At 33.5% G+C, this 24,629-nt stretch overlaps 7 protein-coding genes, 1 non-coding gene and 1 pseudogene across 11 annotated transcripts; 5 read left to right on the top strand and 4 right to left on the bottom strand.

The window, feature by feature from the left end:
• Positions 1-1,207: 1,207 nt before the first annotated feature.
• Positions 1,208-4,210, top strand: PGRL1B (PGR5-like B). Of its 2 annotated transcripts, NM_001203773.1 has the most exons (12): positions 1,291-1,552; positions 1,923-1,968; positions 2,051-2,163; positions 2,251-2,347; positions 2,436-2,536; positions 2,641-2,697; positions 2,824-2,900; positions 3,002-3,053; positions 3,160-3,270; positions 3,504-3,601; positions 3,687-3,770; positions 3,859-4,193. In NM_001203773.1, exons 1-11 carry the CDS (start codon positions 1,484-1,486, stop codon positions 3,754-3,756), a joined length of 891 nt encoding a protein of 296 aa, NP_001190702.1. In that variant the 5' UTR covers positions 1,291-1,483; the 3' UTR covers positions 3,757-3,770; positions 3,859-4,193. The 2 variants fall into 2 exon arrangements, with proteins under 2 accessions (NP_192933.2, NP_001190702.1); NM_117266.4 differs by lacking the exon at positions 1,923-1,968 and having other exon boundaries at positions 1,208-1,552; positions 3,859-4,210.
• Positions 4,211-4,656: 446 nt separating this feature from the next.
• Positions 4,657-5,898, top strand: AT4G11950 (transmembrane protein, putative (DUF1191)). Its single transcript, NM_117265.2, has one exon. It carries the CDS (start codon positions 4,837-4,839, stop codon positions 5,818-5,820), a length of 984 nt encoding a protein of 327 aa, NP_192932.1. The 5' UTR covers positions 4,657-4,836; the 3' UTR covers positions 5,821-5,898.
• A 3,023-nt stretch (positions 5,899-8,921) lies between these two features.
• Positions 8,922-9,122, top strand: AT4G11945 (annotated as a pseudogene; the record flags this gene model as incomplete). The annotated part of the gene is made up of 1 exon: positions 8,922-9,122.
• Positions 9,123-10,128: 1,006 nt separating this feature from the next.
• AT4G11940 (uncharacterized protein) lies at positions 10,129-10,923 on the bottom strand (the record flags this gene model as incomplete). The annotated part of the gene is made up of 1 exon (NM_117264.1): positions 10,129-10,923. The coding sequence occupies one exon, from the start codon at positions 10,921-10,923 to the stop codon at positions 10,129-10,131; it is 795 nt and encodes a 264-aa protein (NP_192931.1).
• A 2,450-nt stretch (positions 10,924-13,373) lies between these two features.
• Positions 13,374-14,192, bottom strand: AT4G11930 (uncharacterized protein; the record flags this gene model as incomplete). Its single annotated transcript, NM_117263.1, has 1 exon — positions 13,374-14,192. The coding sequence occupies one exon, from the start codon at positions 14,190-14,192 to the stop codon at positions 13,374-13,376; it is 819 nt and encodes a 272-aa protein (NP_192930.1).
• A 1,476-nt stretch (positions 14,193-15,668) lies between these two features.
• Positions 15,669-18,853, top strand: CCS52A2 (cell cycle switch protein 52 A2). Its single transcript, NM_117262.3, has 9 exons — positions 15,669-16,312; positions 16,637-16,759; positions 16,855-16,959; positions 17,292-17,534; positions 17,613-17,807; positions 17,891-17,992; positions 18,074-18,136; positions 18,246-18,314; positions 18,425-18,853. Exons 1-9 carry the CDS (start codon positions 15,839-15,841, stop codon positions 18,476-18,478), a joined length of 1,428 nt encoding a protein of 475 aa, NP_192929.2. The 5' UTR covers positions 15,669-15,838; the 3' UTR covers positions 18,479-18,853.
• MIR8179 lies at positions 17,133-17,243 on the top strand. Its single transcript, NR_141937.1, has one exon. It is a non-coding gene; the product is annotated as a microRNA ath-MIR8179 precursor (primary transcript).
• A 681-nt stretch (positions 18,854-19,534) lies between the features above and the next one.
• Positions 19,535-21,010, bottom strand: AT4G11911 (STAY-GREEN-like protein). Of its 2 annotated transcripts, NM_001125495.2 has the most exons (4): positions 20,818-21,010; positions 20,525-20,698; positions 20,248-20,415; positions 19,535-20,006 (listed from the first exon to the last, which is right to left on the bottom strand). In NM_001125495.2, the coding sequence occupies exons 1-4, from the start codon at positions 20,944-20,946 to the stop codon at positions 19,656-19,658; spliced, it is 822 nt and encodes a 273-aa protein (NP_001118967.1). In that variant the 5' UTR covers positions 20,947-21,010; the 3' UTR covers positions 19,535-19,655. The 2 variants fall into 2 exon arrangements, with proteins under 2 accessions (NP_001118967.1, NP_001328062.1); NM_001340752.1 differs by lacking the exon at positions 20,818-21,010 and having other exon boundaries at positions 20,525-20,737.
• A 38-nt stretch (positions 21,011-21,048) lies between these two features.
• Positions 21,049-22,946, bottom strand: AT4G11910 (STAY-GREEN-like protein). The gene is made up of 4 exons (NM_117261.6): positions 22,533-22,946; positions 22,093-22,266; positions 21,838-22,005; positions 21,049-21,601 (listed from the first exon to the last, which is right to left on the bottom strand). The coding sequence occupies exons 1-4, from the start codon at positions 22,659-22,661 to the stop codon at positions 21,257-21,259; spliced, it is 816 nt and encodes a 271-aa protein (NP_192928.2). The 5' UTR covers positions 22,662-22,946; the 3' UTR covers positions 21,049-21,256.
• Positions 22,947-24,629: the final 1,683 nt, after the last annotated feature.

The raw sequence follows: 24,629 nt of genomic DNA, 5'->3' as shown, positions 1-24,629 counted from the left end.
AGTAGAGAGAAGATTGAACAAAAAAGCTAACAAACTTTATTTATCTCAACAAAATATTGTTACAAGCGTTAGTTAGAACTGTGTATCATTAAGCTTATATATATTTGAACTTAAGCTCACTTAATCAAAGTTAACCAAATATTAAACCAACATTAAACCAGCGAACCATACATCATAATACGCCTCTCTCAAGTCTTTATCTTCGAAGTGTCTGGTTTCCGAAGATAAAAACATCTTCTTGAGTAAATGATGAAATGACCCCGGATGTAGTGGCTTTGTGAAGTACAACTATCCACAATTTTCATTTATAATATCTAATGAGAGCATATCCGACAATGTTATAAACATTTTCTATCGATTTGTTAGTGGTTTACAAACCACCAATGACAATTTATTTCATGATAGATTCATTGTGTTTTAACTTATGGACAACCAGCATCACAATGATTGTTTTTGTCTATGGTTTGAGTCACAAGTCCGATTCATAATTGTTTGTAAATAAATATTTTTTTGTTGACTAATAAATATTATATTACAACTTTTTCTTGCAAATTACTAAAACTCAAGATTCTTTTTCATTTTTTCAAACATATATATATATATATATATATATATATATATATATTACAACAAAATTCTCTTATAAATTATTAAAATTCAAATTTTTTTATCGCAATTAGTTCCTTAAGAGAACTTATAAATAAATTAAGTCTTACATACAAAATATGTTTTCAAAAGAGTACAATGTGTTTGTTGGTTTTGCTTTCGTGCAATATCATGAAATATGTTTATGGTTTCTTAATTATTTATACCAATAGGTGATTCACCACATGATGATGCATATGTACAATTTATCTATTATAATGAGTTTACTATCTTGACTCCCACAAATCAAAACCCTTATTTTTCTTTACCGTTGTCCGTTGAGATGATAAAATAATAAACTAAAAATGATTGTACATATTTTTGTTATGATTTGAGTTAGAGTTTTTTTTTTTCGTTTATTTCAATTCTACGTAAAAAAAATTATATAAAGAATTCATTTTATTTGTGACTAATAATATCTAAATATTATAATACAATATTTGTTTTTGGTAATTTACCAAAATTCAAGATTTTATTCTTATTTTTTTCAAAATCATGACGTGGAACGCTAGACGATCCAACTTCGCTTATCTCCTCCTAATTTTCCCTCCAATTACACGTTGAAACAAAACAAAACAAAAAAATCAGAAGGAACCTGAAACTATCTCACACAGTAAAAAACATCACCATCTCAATTCTCAACCACACAAATCCAAAGCTTCTAACTTTTTTTTTTGTTCTTCGTCCCGGACAAGAGAAAACAACGATCTCACTCAATCATCGGCGTGAGGGATAAAGACGATGGCTTTTACTCTAACAATCCCTAGATTTTCTGCAATTTCTCGCAAACCCATCACTTGTTCTTCTTCGAGGACACAGTGTCCTGCTCCCTTTACCCATGGACGATCGATTTCTCTCAGACGAAGACTTACCTTATTGCCCCTTAAAGCTTCTACTGATCAATCAGGTCTCGATTTTTATTTGCCTCTTTAAAGTTTCGATTTTTTTATTTGTTTTTGCCTCTGATCTTTCTTTGGGAACGAAATTGGTGTGAAAAGTTGAGATTTTTATGATCATAGAAGATAATTAGATAAATGATTTCCAATTTGTAGCCTTTTTAGGATTAAAATTTGTGTGTAGCTTAAGGTTCTTAAGTTATTAACTCATCGTTATGTGATCGAAACAAAAAAGCACTCAATCTTCAAATTTAGTTGAGAAAAGCTGTTGTATTGTAGCTTTGATTTTGTCTCTGATCATTGTTTGGGAACACAGTGGCTTTTGAGAAAGTTTTGATTTTATTCAATCATAGAATAAAATCACTCAAGCTTTAATTCTAGTTAAGAAAAGTTGTTATATGGAACTTTTTTCCTCTGTGGATTTTTAGTTTTTATACTCTAATCCACTAAAAGATTGCTCCTTGAGAGTTTCCTTACTTCTTAAAATCATTTTTATGACTTGTCTTCAGGTCAGGTGGGTGGGGAAGAAGTTGATAGCAAGATTTTACCTTATTGTAGCATCAACAAGAATGAGAAGAGAACTATCGGTGAAATGGAACAAGAGTTCCTCCAAGCGATGCAAGTAACACATCAAATAAAGTGTTTTTATCATTAGTATGGGTTTATCTCTATATAATCGAGGATTGTTTCTGTTTCTTTTCTTTTGCAGTCGTTTTATTACGAAGGCAAAGCGATTATGTCTAATGAAGAGTTTGATAACCTTAAAGAAGAGTTGATGTGGGAAGGAAGCAGTGTTGTCATGCTAAGTAATGAACACTTATGATTTATAGTTTTGTCAATAATCCATTCGCCTAGGTTCTTGATTCTTGATCTAATTTTATCTATGTATTGTAGGTTCTGATGAACAAAGATTCCTTGAAGCTTCAATGGCTTATGTCTCTGGAAATCCAATCTTGAGTGATGAAGAGTATGATAAGCTCAAAATGAAACTAAAGGTTCTTAATCTATTTATACTTACAAATACTATTTCTTAGTTTCATCCATCTTGTTACATGTGTAATTTGGACAAACGTTATGATTGTTTCTTTGGTTTCTGTAGATGGACGGCAGTGAGATTGTGTGTGAGGGTCCAAGATGCAGTCTTCGTAGTAAAAAGGTAAAAACTCTTAATTGTTCGGATAGCTCATATATTCTTTGGACATTACAGAACATAACATTAGATTCATTGTTTGGGACAAACTCTAGAGATGTTATAGACTTGTGGACCTCCTTGATTATGCAGGTTTATAGTGATCTTGCCATTGATTACTTCAAAATGTTCTTGTTGAATGTACCAGCAACTGTTGTTGCTCTCGGACTGTGAGTACCTCCGGTTCTGTTCCTCTCTCAACTTTCAAATCACATGATCTTAGCTTATGTTAGTTAGTTTAAAATTGTTGTTTTCTTCAATTGTTCTCCAGATTTTTCTTTCTTGATGACATTACTGGTTTTGAAATCACGTACCTGCTCGAGGTAAAACCTCTTTCGACTATTCTACTATGGTTTGGAGAATATATACTCGTAGTAATTGTTCCAGTATTCATGCAACTGATTAAAAAACAAAAACAAAAATCTGCAGCTTCCGGAACCATTCAGTTTCATTTTCACATGGTTCGCTGCGGTGCCTGCAATTGTATATCTGGCGTTATCACTCACCAAACTGATCCTCAAAGACTTCTTGATCTTGAAGGTAAAAACATTAATCATCTTCCAAGATCAGTTCATGAAGTGGAAAAATAAAAGTTATAGAACTAAATCTTGTTTTCTCAGTATCAAAAATGCTTAAACAAGAGATTAGACTTGAGATAATAATCTATTTTGTGCTAAACGCTACAAATTTGGATTGGTATAGTGCCAAATCCTACGAGTTTTATGCGATTATTATGAAATGCTTTTAATTTTCGTGGAACATATCTTTCACAGGGCCCTTGCCCAAACTGTGGAACAGAGAATGTATCTTTCTTTGGAACGATACTATCCATCCCCAATGATAGTAACACCAACAATGTCAAATGCTCAGGGTAAGCTTCTCAGCTGTAGACTCGAATCGATCACACAAATTGTCTACAACGTTTCTTGAAGTCTTATGATTCTTCTGGTTTTTAGCTGTGGAACGGAGATGGTCTATGACTCAGGTTCTCGTTTGATCACATTACCAGAAGGAGGGAAAGCTTAAATCTAAGAGCCAAGGTTTAATTCTTATCTCAACTTTGATTTCTGATGAAATCTTTCTTGATTCAATGGAAAATTCAAAATTTTAGGGTTTTCTTTTTCTCAGGGTTATGTAGAAGTGTATGTAAAATTAATACTAACAAATGAAGAAGGTGGAGAAATTGAAGAAGAAGGAGAAAAACCAAAGTTTGTATGCTGTTTTGTATAATCTTCAGATCTTTTCATGTAGCTCTCATTGGCTTGTGTTGTGTTTGTAAGTAAGTGTGAGGCACATTCAAAGAAAAACATCATATGATTACTTCTTTGAGAAACTTTGCTCTCATTAGGAAAGTAAAATAATTCAAGAAATAAGCACAACCTTGTGTAGTTTTGAAATAATACTTGTATTTTTTTTGTTGTTATAATTTTGAATGTGTTCCATAATATAGTTTCGTTAATCCATGTGAAAATCAAATATGATGTTCTAAATCATTTATAGGTGCTAGTCAAGGCCAGTCCAAGACTTTTTGACTTTTGTGATTCTATAGTTCATTTTAGTATGATTTCTATTAAGAAGCTGATAGATAGATAAAAGTGGGGAACATGTAATAAGAGTTAAGGATTATTACAAAGGAAAAAGTCATACAAATATTATAGCATGCCAAATTCTATCTTTTTAATAAGAAAAAGGTGCAATGATGATGATGACATCGTCGTCGTCCCATGCCCTCTATATCATCATTTACCTTCCTTTTTTTTCTCACCGTTTAGACATTTCTAAATGTATCATTTTAGGATCGAAAGAATATAAGCAATTTACAAGACTACAAAGTGTGTATAAAGTAAAATGTCACGAGGCTAGAAGAAAGTAGGATAGTATTCTAAGCATTATAAAACATCGGTCATGCTTATTCATTATTATGTCTTAAGGATTAATAAAAGATACATAGTATATACTATATACTGATCATGTCTGTCCCCAAAACACATGCCAACAAAGTAAAACACAATCAATATACTTCTCTCTCTCTTTCTTCTTGATCACTTCTCTCTGCAAAACCTAACTACTTCTTCATTCATCTTAGAATCATTGGGTCCTCTTCACATGGGCTCTATACCATTTATCTTCATCATCCTTCTTTTTCATGTACATAAATCCAAATCTCAGACCATTGAATCAGCACATTTTCTTGATCTTATGATCAGAGATTACACCATTAGAAACTTCAACATACATTTCAAGACAGGTGCTATCCAGAAAGTCCATCTTCCTTCGAATTTCTCCTCCATTGATATCGCCACAGCTAAGTTTAGATGTGGGAGTTTGAGAAGACACGGTGCAAGAATTGGAGAGTTTCACTTAGGTCCGGGCTTGACCGTGGAGCCATGTGTTGAGAGAGTGATCCTGGTGAGACAGAACTTGGGGTTTAACTGGTCTTCTTATATTTACTCAACCGGTTATAACTTAACCGGTTACAAATACCGGCTTGTGTCTCCTGTTCTTGGTTTATTGGCTTACAATTCAAATCCGGACGGTGTTGCTGTGAATCCTTATGAGGTTAACGTAATGGGCACGGAACAAAACCCTATTTTGATCAAATTCTTAAGCAGTGAGGCAAGTGGTAGCCCTAAACCTAACACGAAGAAGAACTCATCTGTCTTGTGTGCTTGCTTCACAAGTAACGGTAACATAACGTTTAGAGAGCAAGTTTCAGCTTATGTTTGCTTGGGAACAAGACAAGGGCATTACGCGCTTGTGATTAGAGCTCATGATAGTGGCGGTGGCGGTAGTACGGTGGTAACACCGTCGTCATCTCCGGCTTTGACTGACGGTGGCGGAGGGAAATTGAGCCGGTGGAAAGTGGCGGTTGGGAGTGTGATAGGTTCAATAATTGGAGCGTTTCTGTTAGGGTTATTGGTGGTGGCGATGGTAGTGAAAGGGAAGAAGAAAGCGATGAGAGAGGAGATGGAGAGGAGAGCTTATGAAGAAGAAGCACTTCAGGTTTCAATGGTGGGTCATGTTAGAGCTAATCCTAATGCTTCGAGATCAAGAACGATTCCAAGATTTGAAAATACTAGGTATAAGTAACAAGTAACAACATACTTAAATTAGGTATCTTCCTTCTTGATAAGATGTTTTCAATTTTTAGTGTTAATTCAACTCTGTTTTTTTTTCTTTTTTTTTTTTTTTTTTTTTTTTGTGTTGGATTGTAACTTCTAAGATCTTCATTATTTAGGTGACATAATATGTGGAGTTAACTGTTTTCCAAATGAGTTATTGAAAATATTGTAAGCCGCTTTAATTTAAAATTTTAATTAATTTTATTATATAATACAGATTTATGATTAGTTAAAAAAACTTCATCGTCTTCGACTACTCACCGTCTGACCAAAAAAATATCTAGATGTTTTATTCAATTCATTGTTTTTGTTCACCATCCTTTTATTGCAATTGGTACTACAAGATCCTAATTTATCCATTTGGTAGAGGTGAATTGTTTTTGGATCAGTCTCACCCAATAGATTCCTCTAATAGAGTGAATGCTTTATTTTTTGGCTAAGCTTTGATATTCTTTTGTTTTTATTCTTCTATTTTAAGATTTTCTTGTACCTCAGATTCTACATTTGTTTGTTTCTATTTTTATACTTTAATTTCTCTTGTGCTCCAGTCTCTAATTTTAAAGGTTAATCTAGAACTTTCATAGTCAGACGGTGAGTAGATGAAAAAAAAGTTTTTTTTTTGTTTTAGATTTTTATTAATTATAATAAATAAATTATTAATTAAAAATTAAATTAAATTAAAAAATTATACTAAACAAACATAAATTAATTGTTCCGTTACTGTTCGGTCATCTTTTATGACGATGTAAATAGGAAAACTATTTTGGATGTCTAAAATATTAATAAAATTATTTTGGTAGTTTATAGTATTAGTAAAATTCTTTTGAAATTGAAGGTTAAAAATGTGATTTTTTTTTATTATGTGAAAGAAAAATTTGACCTATTTTAATCTCAATTATTCACCTGCCAATGAGGAATAATAAAGCATAACACCATGATTTAACAAATTTTCCTTTCGTGAGAATACATTTTCCCATAAACTTCTAAAATCAATCACAACATTATTGTAGTTCGTTGTCATGTCGTCCGGAGAAGGAGCTTCGCATAACCTTACAACACCCAATGATGAAGTGATCAAAACATGCCATATACTTCTAAGATTTGGTGATTTTATTGGTATCCATTATACCGTGAACATGAACCAGTTAGTATAAGCAAAAAACGCTTAGATGAGTTTGAGAAAGCTGGAGCTATTGCCGATGTTCACAATACCGCATAGAACCTGTTTCCGAATGGGTTAATGGATTGTTACGGTATGATTCGGGTGACACCACCCTAACTGGTTTCCCCTAAAACCGGTTTGGGTAGTGACCCTTGAATCATGTTGTAACCACCCAATAACCCATGTAGAAGTCAGTTCTTTGTGACGTGGAGGACATGAGCAATCGCTCCGTTCTTTCTAACATTCACCATGCCATTTACTTCTTACCAATTGATTCTTGTTAACGATATGCCAAACTCCCATAAAGTCACGAAGTCTTAGAAGTATGTAACACGTTTTGACTGGCTCATCAGTGTGGTGTGGTTTTGTGAAACACTTTCTTCGGAAGACATGATAACGAACTACAACAAAAATGACAAGTCTGGGAGGGATGGGATAAAGGGAATGAGGGAGGGAGGGAAGGATGGAGAGAGAGAGAGAGAGTGAGTGAAGGAGATTTGGTCTGTGATAGTTCTGTGGTGTAGAGACACTGGTTTTATAGTAAAGAGTGATTCAACATTTTGTTAAAGATAATTAATGCACGAGATATAGTCAAACAACTAAGACCAATTAACATAAATATTAGTTATAATATTCAAAATTATATCTATACAAAATTAGCATATTTTTCGAAAAAATGATTAAATAGGTTTAAAAATTACTTATATGTACTTCCAGGAAAATATACGATAATTGATATGGTATCAAACTATCAATCTTTTGAAAATTTGAATTACTATTTATTTTGCAGGAATATCGTTGACTGTTTTTGTTATATTTGTTAGACTATCTTCCAATATTGCAGAGTCAACTATATTTTAAAGTTTTTACCAAATTGAGTGGGTGATTGGTTAGACTGTAGTTGTAGATTTTTTACTGTAGAATTTTGGCAGTAAGTGTGTAAGGTGTAGCTGTAGAATTTTGACTATAACTTTTTGGCTGTATAGATTTTAAGAATATATAATTTTGGCGGTAAATTTATTAGTTGGAATTCAAAATTATGATTAATAGATATATTTGAAATTTTGTATTTATAAATTATATTTTCTTAAATTGTAAAATTATATATTATAGTTAATAAAATTATATAATAACAACGTAAATTGCATTATGTACATATATATGTAAACGGAATCTATATAAATATAGAAATATAGAAATCATTTCTAAATGTATGAAATATGTTATATGGTATTCATATAATAACTAAATATTAGTTTAAAATTGTTTATAGATATAAGTTTTTTCGTTCAACATATATATCCATCTATGTCTATATATTAAGACTAGTGAATATATACAAATAGAAAAGAAAAATAATAGTGACAAAATAAAAATTAAACGAGAGAGGAAAAGAAAAGAAATAAAACCTACATCACAAAATAGTATGATGTAGAAATTAAAAGATTTACATTCAAAACAAAAAGATTTTTCTTTTGGCTGTAACTTAGAAAAAAAAACCTACAGCATGATTTGTAACAATTTGGTCTTTACATAAATATTAGTAGTTACAGCCCAACCAATCAAGACATGAGACTTTTGATGGTAAATTTTAATGATCTTTGTTTAAAAGAATTATTCTTAATGAATTTATAGTTACTTTGAAAAGACATGATTTGAAATAGATTATGTATGATTAATTAAGCATACTAGTACTCAAAACTCCTTTCTCAAAAATATCTGTCTAAACGAGATGAAAAATTTAATTTAGGTATTGAAATTAAAAAGATAAATTAATTTTAAAACAATTTTTATTTATGCAGTTAAGATGAACTCTAAACGGTAAACTTAGAAAGCCCAATAAAACATAATCAAGATCCAATGAAAAGTCAACTAAAGCCCAACATGAATCAGTGATTGGAGTGGTGATGGTAGTGAAAGGGAAGAAGAAAGCGATGAGAGAAGAGATGGAGAGGAGAGCTTATGAAGAAGAAGCACTTCAGGTTCGTGAGAGGAATGATAGGAGACACGGAGAACCACCATCGAGAACAGAGAAACTTGTCAAGCTGATTGATAGAAACATGAGGAACCGCTTGAGCACCATAACAGAGAAAGGGAGAGAAAAATAATTGGAGGACTTCAAGTGTGGTTTGCATCACGACAAAGTCAAGAATAGATAGATTGAACCATATTTTGATTCTATCTTAAGAAAAGTTTGCATTTAGACGTATAAACGTTTGTTTTTTTCTTAAATATAATTTAACATTAAATTCAGAAAAAGAAGAAACACTTCAGATTTCAATGGTGGCCGGTGGATCATGTTAGATCTAATCCTAATGCTTCGAGAACAAGAACGGTTCTAAGATTGGAGAATACTGTGCACTGTAACAAGTAACAACAAATATGATGTTTTCCATTTTTAGTGTTAATTGGACCTTTTTTCTTCTTTCAATGTTGGATTGTAACTTGCAAGATCTTCATAATTTAGGACTAATATGTGGAATTAACTGTTTACAAAATTTAGTTATTGAAAATATTGTAACGTGTTTAAGTTGCATGTTTTGGGCTAGCTGGTTAATTACATACATGTATAAATGTAAAATGTATTATGTATATGCAATATTGAACAAACTGTAGTATCACCGAACTTGTGTGGTCTGCATCAACATATATAATCATGCAACTCCATTTCAAACTTTTTGAAAAGTAATGAGAAACTTATATATACCTTTGAAAATCCACTTTCAATGTTTGTAAGTGTTGCTTTTCGAGTTTTCGTGGTTGCTCATAAGCAAGCTAACAATTTCCCATTGCATACACTGATACACACTATTTAGCCTTATACATATTATCGTGTACATGAGACTGCCAATAGCATATCTATTTGGAAATTGGAATGATCTTACGCACCTTATTTTTTCCTCAAGATGAATAGTAAAAAAAAATGGTTGAGATGATTTAATATTATAATAAATGATTGAGATGATTTCAGACAAGCGAAAAATGTGAGACTAAAAGAAGAAGATGAAAATGAAAACGACATAAAGAAAAATGAAATTACAACCTCAGTTTTATTATGAAAAAGAAGGATAATGGTCTAAAGGAACGACACTTAAGAACGCTTGAACATAGTCTTCATCTTGAGCAACTAGGAGTATCACTTGTTTCTGCTGCTTCTTCAATGGTAATTTTCACTCTCCTTCCATTAATTATGCGCAGTTCGCTACTAGAGCTCATGTCACACTCCTCCTCTTTAGCGTCCTCATAAGTAACTACCACATTATTGTTAGTTTCAGGACCAACATTATGGTCATACCATCCAAACCGATTGTGCGGAGCCTGTCCTTTCTCCGCCAGCGGCAAGGGATACACATCCGCAAACTCTTTCAAGTACTCTGATCCAGGCAAATCAGAACAAAGGACACTACCTAATCCATAACCGCTTTGGCTGCTGCTGTCTACATCCATGTATTCATTGACATTTCCTTGGGGTTCAAGGTTTACCTCATCCGAGGTAGCGTAATCGTACATCTCCTTAATGGTTGGATTGGACAGAAGCGACCAAGCAAAGAAGAACTTTTCAGAAGCTTCTTGTCTAAATGGGAAAGGGTTACTAATGTTTCCCCATCCCAAAAGATTCAATTCCTTCTCGATGTTCTGATATAAAACTAGTCCAGGTCTGGTCATCCGGATCATGCCGTAGCAATCCAACAACCCGTTGGGAAGCCGGTTCTCTGCGGCGATCAGGATGTCACAAATGGCTAGGCCTTTCTCATACTCATCATGACGTGTCTTGCTTAACTTCAAATTCATTTGAGTGATATATCGAGCGCTCTTGAAGTCACGCGACTTTAGAATTTGGTAGCACCATTGGATTGGTTTATCTTCGGGAGCTATGCGGATTTGTGAAGCACCCTCTCCGGAAAACATGGCAACGAACTAGGATAACGTTGAATGCTAGACAAAGAGAGGTGTGTTTTGGTATTTTAGACGATGATGCAAGTTCTTTGCACAGGGAGACTATGGTTTTATATTTGATTTGTGATGAAAGAGTGATTCAATAAATTGTAATGAATGAAAGGGAAATCTATTCTTACAACTATGACCAAATAGTTAATGCATAGTGATTCTCTTCTATTTTTTTATCAAGAGTTTCTTTATGATTATTTTTTATTTCTGTTTATTTTTTAAATTACCATTTATTTTGTGTGATTACTGTTAACTGTATTTTACAATATAGTTAGGTTTTGAAATATATTGTGACTATTATGATAACTATATTTTGGAATTTTGAATTACCCTTTATTTCGCTGAAACGTTGACCATTATTTTTTCTTTATAATAAAAAAATCTATACATTTCATAGTCAACTATATTTTAAATTTTTTACTAAATTGAGATTTCTACAATAAATTAAATCATTTTGAATAATAAATTTAGCATTAATTATAAAATATTTTTCATAAGTTTATTTTATTCCAAAATTGACTTAACAATTCAGCAATCTCTCATTTCATTAAACACCAATCATAATCATCTATTTCCATTTGTAATGGTTTCTCTGGTCCCCAACGAGAAATATAACTAACTAACTAAGTTGCACACGACCTCAACTTATCATACAACACGATATGATCACAACATGTTACATGTCTATAATAGTTTCTACGTCTTGGGTTCTTCTCAAGCTGGTGCTTGAAAATATATTTGACTTCACAAACGTATCACAATATACGATCTTGGAAACTTTAAAACTCTAAACTACAAAACCATCAAATGTGTAAATTACCTGGATGTGCTTTTTCTGTTATCAAATTTATCACAAGTTACAACCCCATCTGATACAATTTATGAAACATAATGGTGAACTCATATTATCTTTTAGAAACCCAAAAATCTTTAATTTTAGTAGCCTTCCATTCTTTTTCTATAGGGTGATCTTTAATTATATGTTAAACATGATAATAAGTTTCATTGCATGTGTGATGCTTAGCTTTTCCATCACTTAACTCAGATTGCCTGTATATATATATAAATACATGAAACTTTATATAGATGTTTAGACCTTTTATTACATAGAAAGAAAACTATTTTGACTCTTTTTACTTTTACAAGCAAATTTTGAGCTAGTTTAAACTCAAGTATTCATCATTATTTCAATGATGAATAATAAAGCATAACATGATTTAACTTTGTGTTTCAGTACAAAGCTTAAGATAAAGACTCGAACTTTACTTAGATGTTTCTCTTTTCTTTTTTTCTCTCTGTCTCAGTTCAACTCTCTCCCTCTCTGCCAATGAATAAACGCATGCACGTTTTCAATATTATGACCTATTTACACACGTTTTACTTACATTTAGCTATTGTCTCTAACTTGTACCATTCAATGATAAATTTCTGGGTCAAGAAAATGGGAATTCCTTTCCATCTAGCTCTGTGGAAGGTAGTGTGTTTGGTCTGAGAAATATATTTAGATGTAGGTACTCTTTATGTTATGATTAGTTGATTCAAGGGAAGACTATCTATTTCTTCATGAGAACTATCACGTCGCACCAGATCCACACCATACTATGATTTAGTGCTAGATGTCCCCTAAAACAAACTTTGAAACCTATATCTCCTTGAATTAGAACCTATAGATTCCCGTGGGGATATAGATTCCGAAATTTTGCTTACATCTCGCTTCTTTCAAGCGAGATAGTAAATTTCCTCTTTTGAAGATTCTGTTTGTTTAATTTCATTTGTAAGGTCATAATACGAAAATGTGTGTTTACTTAAAAGGATAGGCCTCAATCTTTCTTGAGTACCAAGCTATTAGCCTTTCATATGCAAACCTTAACTTTCTCTCTATTTCATTTTGCAGATAAAGAAGATGGGCCAGCTAGGCCTACTTGTAATAACTTAACGCTTGAATTCAGATTTGGGCTTGAGGAGAATTGGCTGAGGCCCTTAAATTTAGCATTTATATATGCCTTTTACTTATACCTAGTTTGGAAGAATGGAGTAAAATAGAGAAGATGTATTTTGAGTTTTGACTGATAAGAGTGGGAGTAACAGAGAGACAAAGAGAAGCAGAAGTAAAACCATGGAGGCATTGTTGATATGTTGTGTGTATATAAAGAAAAAATAAGTAATGATAAGAAGGAGAATTACCAAAAGTAATAAAAATGGATGGTTAATGAGAAATAAGAATGAGACTACATTGAAATAACTAACGACCAAGAGGAGATAATTGTAATAATAAATAATAATAAAGATTTGATATTTCAGACAAGAAAATTTAATACCAGAAGAAGAAGATGTAACACAAACGATATCAAAAAAATGAAATTACAACCACAAATTTGTTTTTTTTTTTTTTTGGTATAACAATCTTGTCCCTATTTTTGCTTCTTCCTCAATGGGACAAATTTCACTTTCCTTCCATCAACTATGCGCACTTTCGCTGTTCTAGCCATTGAGATAATATCTCGGCCCACGTATTCCTCATCCTCGTCATCAGAAATCACAACAACCTCATCGTCAGGTCCCGGACCAACGTTACGTTTCTCCGGGACAAACGAAGTGTCTTTCGATGGAACTTCATTGTTTTTCTCCTCCACGGGCAAGGGACTCTCTTCCGTTTCCTGAAACTCTTTCAAGTTCTCTAATGCTGGCAAATCAGAAAAAATGAGACTCTCCGCCTTTCGTTTTCTTGTGTCCACTTCACCTTCGCTACCCTCTCCGCAAAGAGGAACACCATCGGTTATGTCACCGGTTTGGTCTTCGATTACAAGGTTGTCCTCGCTGGAAATAGACTTATCGTACTTCGCCTTAGAGGTTGGATCAGACAGAAACGACCAAGCTAACGAGGCTTTAACACGAGCTTCCTGGCAAAACGGGAAAGGATTGTTACTCGAGTTCAAGAGATTCATCAACTTCTCGAAGTCCTCCCCTACAATCGGTCCCGGCTGTTTCATTCGAATGATGCCGTACCAATCAGTCGCCCCGTTGGGAAGCGGGGTCTCTGCGGCCGAGAGAACATCCGAGATAGCTGCCGCTTTCTCAAACGTATCTAGCCGTTCACTGATTACTGCCTTGTTCGTGTTGACGATGTCTCGAACTCCCCTAAAATCTCCAAACCGTAGAAGTAAATGGCACGTTCTTATAGCTTCATCGTCGGGTGTTGTAAGGTGTAAAGCTCTTTCTCCGGATGACATGATGACGAACAATGTTAACCGTGAAGGCTCTGGCGATGGAGACAAGAGAGAGAGACAGAGAGGTGGTTTGGTGTTTTAGACTTAGATATGATAGTTTTGTGATAAAAGTTTTGGAGAGGGACACAATATGTTTTTATACTGAATATGTGAGAAAAGATTAAAGAGTGATTTAATAGTTTGTTGAAGGGAATTAATGCAAGAAATCTAGTCTTACACACCAATTAACATGTATCTATTTCAGATGTTTGTGATTAGATTGACTCTCAGTTTTTATTTCTATTAATTTTTTGAATTACCGTTTATTTCGCACCAAATACCGTTGGCTGTTACTTTTCAAAATATATATCTATACGAAATTGCTTTAGTTTTCAGAATTTTTTATTTTACTCAGTTAAAAAGATACTATACTATGTTTCTAATAAAAATATAGACTGTAATTAATATGGTAATTATATTTTAAAATTTTGAAATATCGTTGACCGTTATTGTTCTATTTGTTGAAATATCTTTCTATACATTGCATAGTCAAAAATATTTTAAAATTTTGACCAAAATGATATTTCTAATAACAAAATTAAATTATTCTTGAATAACAAAACTTGGTAATAAGTATTAAAATTGGTCATAAGTTTCATATTTGTAAGAATATCAGGTATGATTTCTCTCTTTTAATTTTTTTCCTATTTATATATATTGGGTGTTCATATCTATAATTTTGTTACTACTAAGAGTGTAAATTTCAATTATTTATTTATTTATTATTATTATTTTTGTTTTGATCAAAATCAATTATTTATTTTTATTAATGCACTTTAAATGGTAAAAATCCTATTTATAAATCTTTCTATCTTATGTTTCTTGTTTTTTAGTGGTCCAATGTATCTAAGATAGTCAAAACAATCAATATATGTCTACTTCTGGATTTCTATATTTTCTAAAAGTTGCATTTGCATATATAGAAAAGTATGACCTTGGAATCTGTAAACTTGGCCAATATACAGCTAAGCAAATAGTCTTTTTTTGCTAAGAAGCTAAGCAAATTATCATTATCTACAATTACTATAAGTCTATAACTGTATACACAAATTTGTTTAAAATTATGCTAAAAAAGGTCATAATTTTAAAACTTGCACCCTCTTTGTTGACTACCTTAATCATTTACCCAAAAAATAAAATCCGTTTGTATCGAAATATAGAAAAAAAAAGAAAAAAAACCCAAAAATTTCGATATACTCTATATCTTCAAAAGCCCAATGAAAACATAATCCAGATCCAATGAAAAAGTCCATTAAAGCCCAACGTGAACTAATGAAATTTCACTGAAATGACCATGTTAATTTAATACAACTCCTAAGAATTTAATTAATTCAACGAAAACATAATTTATTATTGGGCTTATAACAAGTTTCAAGCCCAATTAAAACAGTCCAATAAGACAGTGTATCTACCATAAACCCTACCACACATGATCGCTCCCTTATTTTCGCACCAATTCACTTGACATTTTCTGTTTCCCTCAACAATTTTCCCGGGAAAGAAAAAAAAAACTTTAGTGAAGAAACAAAAAAAAACAGAAAGATCTCAACTTTTTTCAACCCAAATCTTCAAATCTGGAGGAACGAAACAGTAAGAGATTGAAATCAAACATGGAAGAAGATGAATCAACAACACCGAAGAAGAAGTCAGATTCTCAGCTGAATCTTCCACCGTCGATGAATCGTCCGACGGTGTCACTCGAGTCACGAATCAACCGTTTAATCGATTCGAATCATTATCACTCTCCTTCGAAACCTATTTACTCAGATAGGTTTATTCCAAGTAGATCTGGTTCCAATTTCGCGCTTTTCGATTTGGCATCTTCTTCGCCGAATAAGAAAGATGGGAAAGAAGATGGGGCTGGTTCTTATGCGAGTCTTTTGAAAACGGCGCTTTTTGGTCCGGTGACGCCGGAGAAAAGTGATGTTGTTAATGGGTTTTCTCCGTCGGGGAATATTTTTAGGTTTAAGACGGAAACGCAGAGGTCTTTGAATTTGTATCCGCCTTTTGATTCTGATGTGGTTAGTGGTGTTAGCCCTAGTCCTGTTAAGTCGCCGAGGAAGATTCTTAGGTCTCCTTATAAGGTCAGTGTTTGTTTTTGATCTTCGGGGGTTTCTTTGTGGAGTTGAAATTAGGGTTTGTAGATTGTGTTTTCTTGGATTGATTTGTGTATTGTTTGGTAGATTTAGGTTTTTGAGAGTTGTGATTCTTGATTGTGTTTGTCACATTTCATCTATTTGGTGCATTTATGTATGGAACTTCTTTGCTAGTGTGGGCTGGATTGTTTTTGAAAACTGTCTAGTTGTTGTTGCATTTTTCCTACTCTTTATCCAGTTTGATTAGAAATGTTTGTCCTTTTTGTCGCATTTGTCCTGTGGATGAGTGGAAAAGCTTCTTTTTGTTTTTAGGTATTGGATGCGCCGGCTCTGCAAGATGATTTTTACTTGAATCTCGTGGATTGGTCGGCACAAAATGTTCTTGCAGTGGGATTAGGGAACTGCGTGTATTTGTGGAATGCTTGTAGTAGCAAGGTGAGCTCTTTTTCTTCCTGAATTGTAATTTCTGTATCTCATTCCTATCTTAGATAGTGTCTTTTGTGATGGAAATCTCTTTCTGCTATTTGCAGGTAACTAAGTTATGCGATCTTGGGGTCGATGAAACTGTTTGCTCAGTTGGTTGGGCACTACGTGGAACACATTTGGCTATTGGAACTAGTAGCGGAACAGTACAGGTTAGATAATCAAGATTGTTTTGGCTATCTGAGTTTATACATGCCTTTATATATAGTACCTCTTGACTCCTTGAATCGGGAAGGAATCTTTTCGGAAACTAGGTTGAATTAGACTTTTGAGGATGTTGCTTTTGCAAATGTTATTTCACTGGAATGCACTTGCTAGCTTACTTCACCGAATCATATTGACTGCATTAACTTGATCGTTGGTTGTTAAGATGGATATTTGTCTTAACAACCAACGATCAAGTTAATGCAGCCAATCTGATCTTCTTATTAAGGTGTCATGATCTTCTTATGGAGAACTTACGTTTACTGATTTCTTTTAATAGATATGGGATGTGTTACGATGCAAGAATATTAGAACAATGGAAGGTCATCGGCTAAGAGTTGGAGCCTTGGCATGGAGCTCATCTGTTCTGTCTTCAGGTAGTAGAGACAAGAGCATACTTCAGAGAGACATTCGTACTCAAGAAGATCATGTCAGTAAACTTAAAGGTCACAAATCCGAAATCTGTGGACTCAAATGGTCTTCGGACAATCGCGAGCTAGCATCAGGTGGAAACGACAATAAGGTAAATATATAATCATCATTCTGTGTCTGAAGTTAACATGAATTTTCAAGCATATGTAATGATTCTAGGATCTTGCAGCTGTTTGTATGGAACCAACATTCAACACAACCGGTTTTGAGATTCTGTGAACACGCCGCAGCAGTGAAAGCCATTGCGTGGTCTCCACATCATTTTGGACTTCTTGCTTCTGGTGGTGGCACTGCTGATAGATGTATCCGTTTCTGGAACACAACGACAAACACTCATTTAAATTGCGTAGATACCAACAGCCAGGTAAATCCGGTTATGCTAACTTATAAACATCTGAGATTTCACATTGTGGTTTTATAGCTGCATAATCTTCTTTCCACACGCAGGTGTGTAATTTGGTATGGTCTAAGAACGTGAATGAGCTTGTGAGCACACACGGGTATTCCCAGAACCAAATCATCGTCTGGAAATATCCAACCATGTCTAAAGTAAGAATTCTTTGCTCTTACTTCGGTTTTTTTATTGGTTGCTGAATTTTGGGATTTTGATGAGAACCTGTTCTGTTATAGTTGGCAACTCTCACTGGTCACTCGTACCGCGTTCTGTACCTTGCGGTGTCACCGGATGGACAGGTTACTTTTTTTCTTTCTCTCGTTGCTCATTCTTCTAATCATCATCTTATATTTTTGCCTACTTTCTTATAACACTTGCATCAACACACTTTTCTTGTATTTGTTGCAGACAATTGTGACAGGAGCAGGAGATGAAACCTTGAGATTCTGGAATGTCTTCCCTTCTCCGAAATCTCAGGTAAAGAACCCGAAGCATATTCGCCATTTCTAATCCTCAAATTCTTTGAAAATGAACAATGTATAACACACAACATTCTCTTTTTCTTTTTATTTTTTTTCTATTCTCAGAGCAGGGAGAGCGAAATCGGGGCATTATCTTTTGGTAGAACAACAATCCGGTGACATCTTGAGTCTTGACATGATTCTCGAAATCAGGGGGAGAGGAAGAAGAAGCAAAACTCAGCCAGATTAGTTGGTCGTCCTAACCAAACCTCCGAGAGATTGTGTGAAGTCTTTCTCGTGAGAATGCAAAGATGAGAAAGAATAAATTAGTGGCAACAGATCAAACCTAAGTTTTATGAGTTTTGTGTGATCTGCGTTTCATTAGATTTTCTTCTTATAGTTAGTTGTACAGATTGGATTTTAATTGTAAATATAATATTTTCTGAAACTTTTAATTACACCAAAGAAAAATGTACGATGTAGATTTTATCCTTGACCCAGAGTGAAAAGGTTCTAAAGATCATAATGCTTTTGGGACACTTAATTAACTTTCTCACTTAACCTATGTTCAAATTTCTTTTAAAAATTTCACCAAATTGTGTTGTGTTGAAGTAAAATGTTATATGGTCGACATGGATCAACTTCTCTCGATTATCTCCCTGCATTTTCCACGCGGACGTGGTCCCAGTGACCGTAACACACCATGCAGAACCAAATAAAGTTTGATTCATTAGAAACATACAGAATCATCTCAGACATTTAGAGATCTGCTAACAAAATATAAATGACTAAATTAAATTATGACTACGGTGGCGAAATACTACATAGGGCATCAGGAGGTAAGGTATTTTCGTGTGGATTGACCAAAGTATTTTAATTACTCATTCACATAAAGGGGATTTTGCACCATACAAAGTTTTGGAACTGTAAACCAAATTCTTGTGTTTCATTTAACAAAATTTTCATGTGTCGTGTCGTGTCGTGATCAGTTGGTGGGACAAAAAAAATAAGGACTAGTCTTTGCCTCGCCAAATAATTTCGCCCCCACGTTTTTAATACAAACAATCAGGTGTCTTGTTTGTTTCTTCTAATTATTATAAAAGACCGAGTCACCTTCTGTTCAAAAGTGAAAAAAAAATAGGAAAATAAATTTACGTTGCACTTCTATACGGACATTGTTGTAAGAAATGACTCGACCCACCACCATGAATTATCAGCATACTGATTCAGAATCTAGTTGTTTTGTTGATCATTCACTATGTCCTTTACGGCTTTACCACATCATTGCACTTGATAATGTGACATTATCTCAACGACCATTTGATGATTTTGATTATACATCGAAAGATATGTGCTACTATTTTCTTTTACTTCGCTTATACATGTACTTGGTCAATAGATTCCCTCCGGCTATAGCTACATTATTATCCTCTTCACCATGGCTGCAGCCATGAGAATGAGACCAGGGGATCGTGCTGACCGTCGGAAAACAACAGCTGCACTTATCAAAGCAAGGCGGTTCCGGTAAGATTTCACACGTGGGAGTCTTACAACCATCGTGCGAGGTGGCCTCGCATAGCCGACCCCAACATTCGACCTTGTTGAACTTGGGGATGTTGGAATGGAAATACACCCAAACAAAAGCTTCATGTAGCTCAGGATAATTGTTTAACATGTTCTCATCTCCATGAACAAAAGCTTTTAACACCTATAAAATAATTCAATTGGTCACATATATATAATTAAAAGACCACTAAACTGTTACAAGTCATATGGAATATCAAATTTTATATCCTATGATGGATCAAAATCCTATACTGAAATCTTAACTAATCCTTAAAAGTTTGTGTTTGCTATGAAAAAATTATATCCAACAGAAATTGATTCATTACTTTAGACGAGAAGTCGATAACCACTAGAATATAGTTACTTGGTTAAAAAAAAATTACCATGGGTAACTCCTTGCAAAATATGAAGTAACGAAGTTCCGCAATGAGATCCAAAAGAAAATGATCACCGCTAATGTGACAATGAACGTGAAGCGACATGTTACTTTTCACCTTCCTCCATTCGGCAACTACTTCGTCTCGGTACAACCTGTTTGCCCATCCTTGTAGCTGATCCAACCATGGGTTAAAAACTTACTCAGGTTTGGTAAAAATCTAAATTCTAAATCCATGTCTTTACATGTGTTAAATTGTGGAGAGGTAATGGATAACTAATTACCTGAGAGTTATTGATCGAGTGAGAAATAGCTAAAGTTAACTTAGCGGTGATGTCACTATGAGTGAAAGTGTAAGTTCTTGGAAGATTCGGTGGATGCTTCTTCTCATCAACTCCTAAGAACTTGACATTCAGTTTAGAAGCTTCGAAAATCGCCTGTCCGAATAGTCTTGCAACCTTCACCATTTCAAAACAAAATGAAAAATAACGCTAACATTTGATTTCAGATAAAACATATCTCTTTAAGAAACAGAGTTTTGAAAACATTTCTCAGGTAAAAGATTTAGATTTTTTACAGGAAACATAGATTGCTTCTTCCTCTTGGAACTTCTAGTAGTTGAAGGGATTGAGCTACTTCTCTCTTTGTCTGAAAAATCTGGTTTCAAGTTTGCTGGGAGCAACAAGCTTGCCATCAAGCTACACATCTCTCTATCACTCTCTTACAACTCTAACAAAGAGAGATATTTTCCAAAAGTAGATGTCTTTTAATTTCATGACTTAATCCCAAATCCTACTATTTATCTTGTGTCGATTATTCATACAATAAAAAGACATGTATAACACGTGGATGGGTAACTAATCACCTTATAAAACTAATATATAAGGAATTTGTAAAATACTGAAACTTATGTTATACAATTGTCACTCCCTATTAACACCGACCAAATAGATTTTCATGCTCCTTCTAACATTCCTAACCACCAAAGAAAAAGAAAAAACACATTTACATTAGATCTATCCCTTTGATTTCCCAGGGTTAGGTATTTCCAACAGGCCATCCGCAACATTCTCATCCGCTGCGGTATGTTGATAATGACGATGAGACCACGGAATCGTGCTAACCGTCGGAAAGCAACACTTGCACTCATCAGGACAAGGTAGCTCCGGTAGAGTTTCACTCTTCTTGTGGGTCCTTCCGTCGTGCTGGTGCTGCGACATGGCCTCCCAAAGCGGTCCCCAACATTCGACCTTGTTGTACTCCGGGATGTTGGAATGGAAATAAACCCAAACAGGAGATTCTTGTAGCTCGGGGTGATTATTTAACAAATACTCATCTCCATGGGCAAAAGCTTCCAGTACCTATAAATCAATAGGTCCAATATACTCAATCAATCGTGGTATTACTATTACATATCATATACAATATAAATATATCTGTTATTAGCCAAGAATTCCAGACAGACATCTTGGAGTCTATGCTTGCTCCATACAAGTTAAAAATTATCTACAATATATTTTTGTAATATATTTCCTAATTAACATGACAATAAACCACTAGACTATTACTCAAAAAAGCTTGCACAAAAGTAACTTACCACAGGTAATTCTTTGCAAAAGATGTAGTACCGAAGCTTCGCGATGAGATTCAAGAAGAAGTGGCCTCCGCTAATGTGGCAATGAACATGAAGCGACATTTTACCTTTCACTTTCTTCCACTCGCCCACTACTTCGTCCCGGAACAATTTATTTGCCCATCCTTGCAACTGGTGAAAGCAAGAACCGAAAACGTTACATCACTTTTACGCAACCCTAAATCCTAAACGTTGCAACTGTACGGTTTATAATTTTACCTGAGAGTTATTAATGGATTGAGATATAGCTAAAGTTAATTTAGCGGTTATGTCACTGTGAGTAAGAGTGTAAGTTCTTGGAAGTTTTGCTGGATGCTTCTTCTCATCAACTCCTAAGAATAACACTTTCAATTTGGAGGCTTCAAAAATCGCCGGTCCAAACAATCTTGCAACCTTTATATCCATTCAAAACAAAGAAATATCAAACCTTTAATATGATCCATCAAATTTCAGATTCAAACAAGGCGCAACATAGAGACAAACCCTAAAAACAGAGTATACAAACTAAAGTAATGGAACTTATTATTGTTTCTAATAATTTCCAGAAATAGTAACAGATATTCATGGAAACGAACATAAATCAAACAAGTAATGAAATTATTAACAAATATAGTAACTTTGAAAACAGAGTGTAGAGGAAAAAGATTTGAGAATCTTACAGGAACAATAGATCGGTTCTTCATCTTAGATCTTCTAGTGGTGACACAGAGTGAGCTAGTGCTCAGTTTCTCTGGAAAAACTGGTTTCATCTTCGATGGTAGTAACAGATTTGTAGCCAAACTACACATCTTTGCTTGTTCTCAAAAATATCCGAAATTTACAGAAACAAGATTGAAGAATTTAATAACTAAATACAGAGACCCTTTTTGCAAGAACTCTCTCTAATCAAGATCTCGCGTTATTCTTGCGTGTTCGTAATCAAAACTTGTAACTTTGAAACCCACGAAATATCAAGCTTGCTTTCGCTTTCGGTTTACTTTTTCTTTCTTTCTCTTTTTTGTTGCGTGTTGGGTTAGATAACTATATATACGGGTTTAAACGAAGGTTGGTTCTATTTCTAGACTTCTTCTCAGTTCTTCAAAGATCTCTTTGAACAGGTGAGACTGAGAGTGCCACGAGGACGTGGTGTTCAGCTTCTTCACTGCATGAGCTTAGCATGTGTCGTGAGATTAAGGTTCACACGTGGCTTTAATTGCGGTTATAGTTCGGTTTTTGGATAACTGTTCACCGTTTACGAACATGATAAGTAGTCCGGTTTTAGCCAAAATGTTACTTTTTGCCATTACCTTAAATGTTATCCGTATGCTCCGGTTTTGACTGGTTTAAACGTTAATTATCGGTTATTTCTGGTATGAATCGGTTAATTTCTCAAAAATACATTGAATTAATTGAGTTAACAATGATTGATCCAACTCGATTAACTTATCTATTTGCAAGTAATAAAATATTACTACAGTAGAATTTTTTAAAATTAATATTCTATAAAGTTAATAAACGTTATAAATGAATAAATTTTATTGGTTTTAAGTTAGATTAATGTAAAAATTAACTGATATTGATAAAATAATAATATAATAATTTTATTTTATTTTAATGTAAAAGTATAGTTTATAATATTATAATTAATAATAATTTGTACTATTGATAAAAAAATGAGGGGTAGCAAATTGTAGAAATATCTAAACTAATTTACTAAACAAATCTGTTTGCTCATTTATTTTTATTTTAAAAAGAGTCACGCTATTGTTGTAAAAAAGTAGTAGAAAAAGTAATTTTGCAAATCTCTTAATATTTTTCACATTTTTAATTTAGTTTTAAAAATAAAAAGCTAACTATTATAATATATACTAGATTTTAATCCGCGATACACCGTGGAGACAATTTTTTTTTTTTAAATTAGTATATATAAAATTTTGCAAATTATATCTATCTATAAAATATTTTTATTTTATAGTTTACAATTGTTATTAAGTAACGTCCCTCCAAACCCGTTTCGCCAAACCCGTCCTGTAAAAAAACTGCGATACCCCGCTAATTTAAATTTATAATTAAAACAAATATTTTACGGGATTGCAATTGTGTTTTAGTTTGTCAAACAAAATTTTGTTTTAAATAGTTGTCGAAATCTAGTTCAAATTTTGGAGAAATAAGATTTAGTGAATTGATAAGAAATGTATTTAGTTGCGTTTTGCTCATTTTAAGGGATTGCAATTGTCTTTTGGGTTATCAAACATTTTTTGTTTTAAATAGTTGCCGAAATCTAGTTCAAATTTTGGAAAAATCTGCGTGATATATGGGATTGGAATATATTTGGAATGTTTTTCGTTTGTTAATCAATTTATTGCTGAAAAAACTAATAATTAAAAGCCAGTGGCAGCCATTGTAAATAAGTTCCAACTCCAGGATTTATTTCACAAAATGGCTGCAAAAATGTATATATAGATGCAAATTATATATATATTGAATATAGAATCTGTTTTTTTTTATTATACAACACCAAATAAAAAATATTAATATTAGTCGACCGGTTAACATAAATTCTATCTTTACGATGTTGACCACATGACGTTATATATCGCGTATATATCGTTATGTAATACATATAGGTCAGGTAGCTCAGCATCGTTTAGTTTACTTGATATATCTAGCCATGCATTTTGTAACAATTCAGGTAGCTGGCAATTTTTTTTCTTAAAAATGACTAAGAAAATAGAATAGTTCTTGGGTTCTCCCCTAGGAGTGAACTTCTCTTATTC

The sequence above is a fragment of the Arabidopsis thaliana genome, chromosome 4, assembly GCF_000001735.4.
Source record: "Arabidopsis thaliana chromosome 4, partial sequence".
NCBI lineage: Eukaryota > Viridiplantae > Streptophyta > Magnoliopsida > Brassicales > Brassicaceae > Arabidopsis > Arabidopsis thaliana.
The sequence above is the reverse complement of the archived record's forward strand: the minus strand, read 5'-3'. Positions and strand labels throughout refer to the sequence as shown.

What these genes read in the sequence shown, in the direction of transcription:
- PGRL1B (NM_117266.4), top strand. Translation starts at nt 1,387, where the DNA reads ATGGCTTTTACTCTAACAATCCCTAGATTTTCTGCAATTTCTCGCAAA. An exon ending in AGCTTCTACTGATCAATCAG is followed by an intron (nt 1,553 to 2,050) that starts GTCTCGATTTTT and finishes ACTTGTCTTCAG; the next exon opens with GTCAGGTGGGTGGGGAAGAA. An exon ending in AAGCAGTGTTGTCATGCTAA is followed by an intron (nt 2,348 to 2,435) that starts GTAATGAACACT and finishes TATGTATTGTAG; the next exon opens with GTTCTGATGAACAAAGATTC.
- AT4G11950 (NM_117265.2), top strand. Translation starts at nt 4,837, where the DNA reads ATGGGCTCTATACCATTTATCTTCATCATCCTTCTTTTTCATGTACAT.
- CCS52A2 (NM_117262.3), top strand. Translation starts at nt 15,839, where the DNA reads ATGGAAGAAGATGAATCAACAACACCGAAGAAGAAGTCAGATTCTCAG. An exon ending in TTCTTAGGTCTCCTTATAAG is followed by an intron (nt 16,313 to 16,636) that starts GTCAGTGTTTGT and finishes TTTTGTTTTTAG; the next exon opens with GTATTGGATGCGCCGGCTCT. An exon ending in AATATCCAACCATGTCTAAA is followed by an intron (nt 17,993 to 18,073) that starts GTAAGAATTCTT and finishes GTTCTGTTATAG; the next exon opens with TTGGCAACTCTCACTGGTCA.
- AT4G11911 (NM_001125495.2), bottom strand. Translation starts at nt 20,946, where the DNA reads ATGTGTAGCTTGATGGCAAGCTTGTTGCTCCCAGCAAACTTGAAACCA. An exon ending in ACTCGATCAATAACTCTCAG is followed by an intron (nt 20,416 to 20,524) that starts GTAATTAGTTAT and finishes TGGTTGGATCAG; the next exon opens with CTACAAGGATGGGCAAACAG. An exon ending in TTTGCAAGGAGTTACCCATG is followed by an intron (nt 20,007 to 20,247) that starts GTAATTTTTTTT and finishes ATTATTTTATAG; the next exon opens with GTGTTAAAAGCTTTTGTTCA.
- AT4G11910 (NM_117261.6), bottom strand. Translation starts at nt 22,661, where the DNA reads ATGTGTAGTTTGGCTACAAATCTGTTACTACCATCGAAGATGAAACCA. An exon ending in AGAACCGATCTATTGTTCCT is followed by an intron (nt 22,267 to 22,532) that starts GTAAGATTCTCA and finishes ATGGATATAAAG; the next exon opens with GTTGCAAGATTGTTTGGACC. An exon ending in TTTGCAAAGAATTACCTGTG is followed by an intron (nt 21,602 to 21,837) that starts GTAAGTTACTTT and finishes ATTGATTTATAG; the next exon opens with GTACTGGAAGCTTTTGCCCA.